The sequence below is a fragment of the Aplidium turbinatum genome, chromosome 4 (assembly GCF_918807975.1).
Source record: "Aplidium turbinatum chromosome 4, kaAplTurb1.1, whole genome shotgun sequence".
NCBI classification, from domain to species: domain Eukaryota; kingdom Metazoa; phylum Chordata; class Ascidiacea; order Aplousobranchia; family Polyclinidae; genus Aplidium; species Aplidium turbinatum.
Genome location: NC_137475.1, coordinates 39,790,761 through 39,798,525, shown reverse-complemented (window position 1 = coordinate 39,798,525; position 7,765 = coordinate 39,790,761). Strand labels below are relative to the sequence as shown.

At 37.0% G+C, this 7,765-nt stretch overlaps 1 protein-coding gene across 1 annotated transcript; it reads right to left on the bottom strand.

Moving 5' to 3' along the window:
- Positions 1-150: 150 nt before the first annotated feature.
- Positions 151-5,311, bottom strand: LOC145769157 (uncharacterized). The gene is made up of 3 exons (XM_082580747.1): positions 4,295-5,311; positions 2,891-3,019; positions 151-348 (listed from the first exon to the last, which is right to left on the bottom strand). The coding sequence occupies exons 1-3, from the start codon at positions 5,309-5,311 to the stop codon at positions 151-153; spliced, it is 1,344 nt and encodes a 447-aa protein (XP_082436873.1).
- Between the last annotated feature and the right edge of the window lie 2,454 nt (positions 5,312-7,765).

Here is a 7,765-nt window from a genome sequence, read left to right as displayed (position 1 = left end):
GGAAAGCCTCGTTATGGGTAGGCTATATGAAAATTTACTGTAAAATAATGCACTTTTATTGTCGCTTAAATTAACAAATCCGTAGACCTATGCAAAATAATAAAAGCTTTAGGCTACTTGGTTATCAAATTCTATAAAATTTTCCTTCTGTCATCGATTTATCCATTCTTGAAGGGAGTAGTCGTACTCATTTCCGGTGTAGGGAATGTTTATTCTTAAAGCAAAGAATATGAGTCCAAATGCCATCATTGTCATTCCGAGCATTATTCCTGTATTCGCAAGCTTTCGTCCAAGCAGTGAGCTTTGATGCGCTTTCTCGAAGTTACCTTTAGCTAAATATTCACGAACCTGAATGCAAAAATAACATAAAAACATGAAGAAAAGGCGTAATAATGATTCTAGAAATGGAAATTCAAAAATTTAAATAGATTTTAATTTATTTCAAGGATTTTAAAGTCTAAATCTGACAAAGATTGCCCGAATATGGTTGAAAAGGGAGAAGGGTTAACGTTGAGAAGTGTATCCGCTTGTAAAAATCGTGCCATATCTTATCATTGTGGCAAACGCTTTGACAGAAAGTAGAACTACGATTCTGACTTCCTTCAATCGACCTAAACCTGTGATAAGTTGACAAAGAATATCGGATCAGCGGCAGGTTTGGCTAAAGACGTGAATCGATTCTGGATCGTAAATCGCTGCTAGAATTTTTGGTCTTGGCACTAACTGACCAAAATCAAAGGCCGGACCCAGCACATTAGCTGGGCGGTTTCAACATAACACAATGATGCGTAGGTTTGCATTAATCCAACCTAGCAAATACACCGTAGATAAAGTTACTTTTCTGCGGCGTAGGATGGAGCGATCGCATCAATTGTCTTTCACTGGATCTTTCCTCCACTTAAATCAACTAAAATACTTCGTAACAAGCTTATGGTACCAAAACAAACATATCTAGCCTGTATATCCATTTATCTCCGTTATACGGCGTGGAAACATGGGCACACACTAGCAGGCAATGATGAGGTCGAAAGTTACGAAATAAAGATGTTGCAATGGACAGATGGAGTCGAAAAGCTTCAAAAAATCAGTAACGATTACATTCTAAAATTACATTTTCAAAAACACGAGGTCACATCTAGAGAATCATAGTTGGTGGTGTCCGATATCTTAACTTGAGCAAGACCGTTTTTGTAGGCTTTGTTTAAGCTTGCAGTGAGGTGTGCAAGTAAATAATTTAGCGACTACGACAGTAAAGTTCATTATGAGACACAGAGACAGGGAGACTTTTCCTGCCCAAGTTCACTTTTTATGTGGGTTAACTATTAAATAACGTTTGAAAAGCAAAAAGTGGATGTTTACAAGATCCGTGTAGTGAAAGATTACATAACAGAGTATTTATTGAACGTTTTGTCGGTCGATCGAGTGCAAAAATAAAAACGCACGATAATTTATTTACATTCTTATTGATTCTATGCAAAATTTATTACTTTTAACGGGCGTGAAGCAGCAGCAAAAGATATCAAAGATTTCAAATTCACTCAACCTGTAGGCCAGGACAAAATATTAGGCTATTGTGTTCTAGTACAGCAAGATCAAGCGGCGCTGGTTCGACTCTCGAGGTGTGCGTTTGAGCAACTCACGTTAAGGATTGCTCTCCATTTAGGGGCATCTTTAGTGAATAGAATAATTTCCAAGCAAGAACACTTCAACAATTGGAAGCTTCACTCTGTTAACCTCGACGACCGGGCCTGCGTCAGTGGTTCAAAGCCTCTACAAGTATACGAAACTGTCAGGATTAAGCTCTCAAAGAAGCTTTCCCAGTCCGAGGATAAAGATTCAATCAAATCAGATAGACTTAATTTTAAGACTTGTCGTTTTCAAGAACATACTTGGGATATTCAACTAAAGCTGAAATGTTTCTTTATTATTAAGACCATAAATAAATCCAGGACAACTGTCCTCCACGAAAGATGTAAAATGTTGAAATAAGCGACAATATCTTGTCAGTGATTTCTAGAAGTACGTAGGATTTCCCATAAGATTTCTACGCTCTTGACTTCCCCGTATCCCGTGCTGTATTATTCACAGGGCCGTTGACAGGATTTTTCGGGCCCGGTACCAATTTATTTTTGGGCCCCCTTCATCGATAATGTTATAAATATAAAGGTGCTAGCGGTTGCGTTTTTGAACTTTTATTTGTCACATGGCGCTAGAGTATTACTTCTCAATTCCATTGATGTTTCACTGGTCATTTTAGGCTCACCAGAAGAGAATTTACAGCAAAGGTAGTGCAGACAGTCAGAAAGTTTTCAATTTGATTTGGGAAAGGTGTTTGGGTCTCGGTCAAGCATTTGCTGATTGCTGCAATCTAAAAAGCGGCTTGGTCTAATTTTTAGTGCAGAAATAGGGATAGCAATCTTCTTACCTGTACCATTTCAGTTTTTGAGTTTGAACAAATATTAGCCTGTTTATTTTGAAATTCGTGTTTCGGGAAATATCGTGGTTAGGAAAATCACTATAACTATACTAGACTAAGTTCTTATTTTACTGTTTGGTGGCTGAAGTGGCTATTTTACCACCAGAAAGCTGAAGTGGGCCCGGCACCCAGAAGGGGCCCGGTACTTTACCATCTGACTGCTGAAATGGCTGTTTTAACTTCTGATGGCAATTCCTTTAGATCTGATTATATTAAGATCTTGATAATGTTTGAAGTCACAGGGATTTTTTTAAATCCGGGCCTCTTAAATATTCCGGGTCCAAAAGTACCACCTAGACCTCCCTGTCAACGCCCCTGATTATTCAACCTATCAATCTGCGATCGAGGTAATATCAGTTTCAAACATTAGTAATAAAAAGCACTCATTCTATTGTAGAAAATATGATGACTTACCTTGTAGGAATATACTAATGATGCCAATCCTAATGGAGGAAAGCAGAGGAGCATGGCAAATAGCGCAGAATAAAAATTATCTGGAACATGTTCATTGGCTAAAGTTGCACTTGGTGTGTATGACTGGTTCTGTAAAATATCAAAATGCTGATCTTTTTAAGGTTCAGGAGAAATCCGGACAATCAACATTCAGCATGTTGTCTGGCTAACAAGACACTGGATCAGCAAAATGCTGAAAAGATGCTTAAACAAGGAACAATCATCCGATGCTGTACGATTTTTTAAAATATGTCTGTGAAGCAAAAGTGGAATAGAAATTAAAATTATTTGTCCATAGAAACTTAATGGATTTTACTCAGATCGTATTTTAGTGTGACCAGTACAAACCTAAATTTCCCAAAAAAATCAATATGATTCGAAATTTTATTGATTTCAGAAACAAAAAGCAAAAGGCTTTATCACAACACTGTTACAAATAGTAGTAATGGAGGTACAAAGAAAATGTTCAACGATTATTTTCAACACAAAACTTCCATGTGTTGTACTGCAAGAAGGTAAAATATATTCATCTAGTTAACTTACACCAGGGTGAAGTTTTTGTATACTTTTTGTCAATATAAATTACTGATTACGGTTAGAGATGGCACTTTCAAATATCCTTCTAAGTGTTCAAGATGCCATAGAGGTCTTTTTATTGAAAGAAAAAATAAGTGTAAACTTTTGTTAGAGAGTGACTTTTAACAAGCATATACTGTAACAAACCATGACACTCTTTCACTTCAACAATGAAAGGGTCATACGCAGGTAATTGCGCCACAAGACAATTGATCACCAATACAATACATTGAAAGTAACAAAAAAGTAACAGAGTTATGGCAACTGTTATTTTGCCCCGATAACTCAACTGGCTTAGCGCTCGACTTTGTGGACGAAGATACGACAAGATCAAGCGGCATTGGTTCGAATCCCAGAGTGAGCGCTTAAGCAATGCATTTTAAGGGTTGCTCTCCATTCAGTGGCATCTCGTGGGTGGAATAATCCACAGATTGCCACACTTCAACAACAATCGAAAACTTCACTTTTTCGATCTAGGTGATCGGGTCTATGTCAGTGGTTTAAAGTCCGTACAAGTATGCAAAACTAGCAGGATGAATCCGTGAATAAATGCTTCCAGTCTAGCACAAGTGACCACAACCTAACAGCAATGTTTTCAAAGTTATAAGGGGCAATGGAGGAAAGAGTTTGAAAACCACTGCTTCACATTGTACAGTATCTATGCTTATTGATGATGGTTCCAGGATTATGTTAGGCCTATATGGACAACTGGATTAGCACAACAACAAAGGTTCCATTTTGTTGGGTATGAACATGTTTCATGAGCTACACTTTGTAAGATTTACTTACTTTGGCCAGCAAAGCCGAATTTCTTCTGGCCTGACTTTGATTGATTGGTCGATTTCTTTTTCTTCGTTGCGTCTTCCTAAGAACCGATCCTCTAGTTAACTTCTTTGTTGGAAATTGATTAAATGATGTTTTGTTCTTTTCATAACGTTGGTGGTTCAACTTTTTGCTTGCAGAGTATTGAGCTGCATGTGATAAGGAGGAATACTTTTTCTGTGCTGACGCATTTTCCAATACCTGTGATAAAGAATCTGCTCTGGGCATGACGTAATGATTATAATTTGCATTGTCTCCGGACAGTTGCCAAGCAGTTGGTTTGCTATGGTTATTGTAATTGCTATAATAATTTTTCCATGGATGGGCCATTGAAGAAGTTTGTGAAAATGACGAGCCGGCTTCTGTAGCGTCTAAGCAACAAATACTTGACTTTGTTTGTCTTTGATCTATTGAGCTTTGTATCTCGTCTTCCGAGTTGGTTATAAAAGGTCTTTCTACTGTTGAGTTATCTGAGAAATATTGATATGTTTCTCCAAAACTTGGATTCTTTGTGGAAAATGAAGTTTCTTGCAAAGGTTTATGTTGCCTAACTTTACTGATAGTTGAGCAGTTACTTTCAGATGTTGAGGGACCACTCAAAGGGTGAAAGAAATCTTGATGCAAGTAACCATTTTGCAACTGATTAACAGCTCTTGGAGGTCCGATACATTGTAATTTACCGTTTAAATTATTTTGAGAATACTGTTGGTAGACAGCATTTGGCAAATGGGAGTAAAGGCAAGGGTCGGTTTGGTGATTTTCTGGAAGGTCTCTTGTTTCGTTGCCGAGATACATTGTCGGAATCTCGTCGTTTTGAAAGCGCAAAGCGTATTTGGAAGTGGGATGGGTTAACTTTGTCTTTTTTGTAACGTTACCTTTTAAGTGTTTCAAATCAGTTAAATCTTTTTTGGAACGAAATTCTTTATTAAGTTGGCTTTCCATACGTTGTTCTTTAATTTGTTTGTGGCTTAGGCCGTTTGCCATAATCTGCTTATTTACGTCAAGACGAAAACTTATAGCATTTTATCTGAAAGAACAATAATAATACTGTGCAACAAATTTATAACTTTAAATAAAATGAAGAACCAAAAAGGGATGGGGCACTTGGTCACTTGCTCTTCTAAAAAAAAGAAATGAAGAAAAACAGAAAAACAAAAAGGAGTAGGCCTATTTCGTACTAAAACACATTGCTCACCCAACTACTCAACCGATAAATTAATCTATTTCAGTGTTTAGAAGTATGAGGTGAAATGTGCTTTGGGTAACTGCAATGTGGTTAGGTGGCACAACCGCAGACAGATTTTCGAAATTTCCCTGAATAACTATGTGATAGGCCTGCCTATTATAGCCTACAAAAGACTTGGCAAAACTTCTTTAAAAAACAAGTTATTGAAATTCTTTTGTAGCCATGAAAAAAGGATTGGATATTTAAATTCAATTTTAAATCAAATCTTATGACTCTTAGCCTAACTTCTACAGAAATTTGCTATTTAGTTGGATGGATTTAATTAAACAGGCTACAAAGTGTGACTTTTAAACAAAAAAAAAATGTTGGAGCACAACACACGCAAAAGGAGACCAATACGAAATAAAAATTGCCAAATTGTTCTGGGGGCTTGTCTCCAGGCCACCTGTCAGTCTTTTCGTTATTTCTTAACCACAACATTCGCATTGTTCAATTAGCTTAAATTTTTATGTAATTGAAAATCTGGTGCTCTCTAGCCCAAATTTATTTTCTAGATCCACTACTGCAATGGTACGATAGGTGCGCGTTGTAAACTTAGGCTACAAAGCAAACATAAAGTAAATATAGATTACAACATACCATTACTACTACTACAGGCAAGCATGATTGACAAAATTCTCCGTTATGCACATCAAATGTTACATAATATTGCCTGCCATAAGGCAAGTACACACATTTTGACAAAAATTTGAAATAAAAAAAATAAAAAAATGGAGGGTGATGGAGATAAACGGATTTCATATTCGTGCTCAGAGCTTCGGAAATATCCAGAAACAACTCTTAACTTTTATAAATTTTTGTTTGGGTATTGCACAGTGTAATTAGTGTAATTTTCTATAATGCTGTATACAAGACTGGTATAACTCAACTCCGCACTGTACAATGCAGACAATTTCTATGCAGTTATAGGCTATAAAGATGCCGAGTACTTTTTTTTCCTAGTTTTGGTGTACAAATCGCTCATGAGACCGATTTGCAACATTTGGATATTATTGGAGCCCCAATATAAAGTGATGTGCAGGAAAATTTTGTTTTTGGCATGATCCGAGCAGGTGCCAAACCGACATCAATGGACTCAGAGCCATAAACTCTACCAGAGAATGCTATTGAGCGAGTGAAGAATATCATCATTATTATTAAGTTCCTTCCTCTCGTCGAGGATTGGAGGCAATGAAGCACCAAGGTGCTCTGTCGTAATAATAATTTCACAATGTAGATAGTCATGTGCTATGCCATGAGCATCGTCATAGCACATGACTTGGGAAATTTGTTCCGAAAGCTTGTGCAATTCGCTAGTACCACAGCGAACTGGCATCATCAGGCTAAAACAGGTTGTTATTATCTACATTGTGAAGTCAACAACAATCGTGCTGGTAAAAGCGAAACTCAATCTATTAAAAAATAATAATGTTACGGTTTTTATTGATTGTCGCTTTATAACAACTAAGGTCATTTTGCGACAGGGCTCATTTTTAATTTTATATCAGGTTTACGATGTCATTACATTATTACCTGACTTATTCTCGCTGCGTTATGCAAGAAATAATAAAATCGGTACCGTTTTTAAAGTCTTCGGTGTGTCCCGACCTGGAATCGATGTCAGATCTACCAGTTCCGGAGCCTAAGACGAAACCACTCGGCCACTAAGCTGGTCGGGTGGCGGCGAGATTTAACAGTTTTAAAAATCAACTTTTTCACCAAACTTTGAACATTCAGTTTACGTTTTTGTGCAGTGAAATGATGACATAAACCATTTCAAGAAAAAATACTACATCGCTTGAAGCTTAAAAATGCAAGATTTTAGGGGACGGCTTAAACCGTAGACGTCGCTATGATAGCATTCGGACTGCAATCTGAACGCTAGGTCTCATCTTGCACGGCAAACAGGATTGCCATATTGACGTTTTTAACGCCACATTTGAAAGTTTTGAGCGTTTTTTCATGCGTTTGGCAGGCTACTTAGGATTTAATAGTTTGATGCATTTTGGGGGTTTTTTAAAAAATTTTCAGCATTGCAAATAATTAAAAAAACTCTATTTTATCAATGTGCAGTAGCCTATTAATTACAAAACATCAGGTTTGAAAAGGCAACTTTTCCCGAATCTTGATTATGCTTTTCATAATCCTATTGCATTTTGGGCTAATTTTGTCAACAGCAGGATCACTGTCATAGCTTGAGGTGTTGCGACCGT

Excerpts from the sequence above, each read along its gene's own strand:
- LOC145769157 (XM_082580747.1), bottom strand. The coding sequence starts at position 5,311 with ATGGCAAACGGCCTAAGCCACAAACAAATTAAAGAACAACGTATGGAA. Across the intron at positions 3,020-4,294 it reads ATTCGGCTTTGCTGGCCAAA|AACCAGTCATACACACCAAG; the intron begins GTAAGTAAATCT and ends GATATTTTACAG. Across the intron at positions 349-2,890 it reads CATTAGTATATTCCTACAAG|GTTCGTGAATATTTAGCTAA; the intron begins GTAAGTCATCAT and ends TTTTGCATTCAG.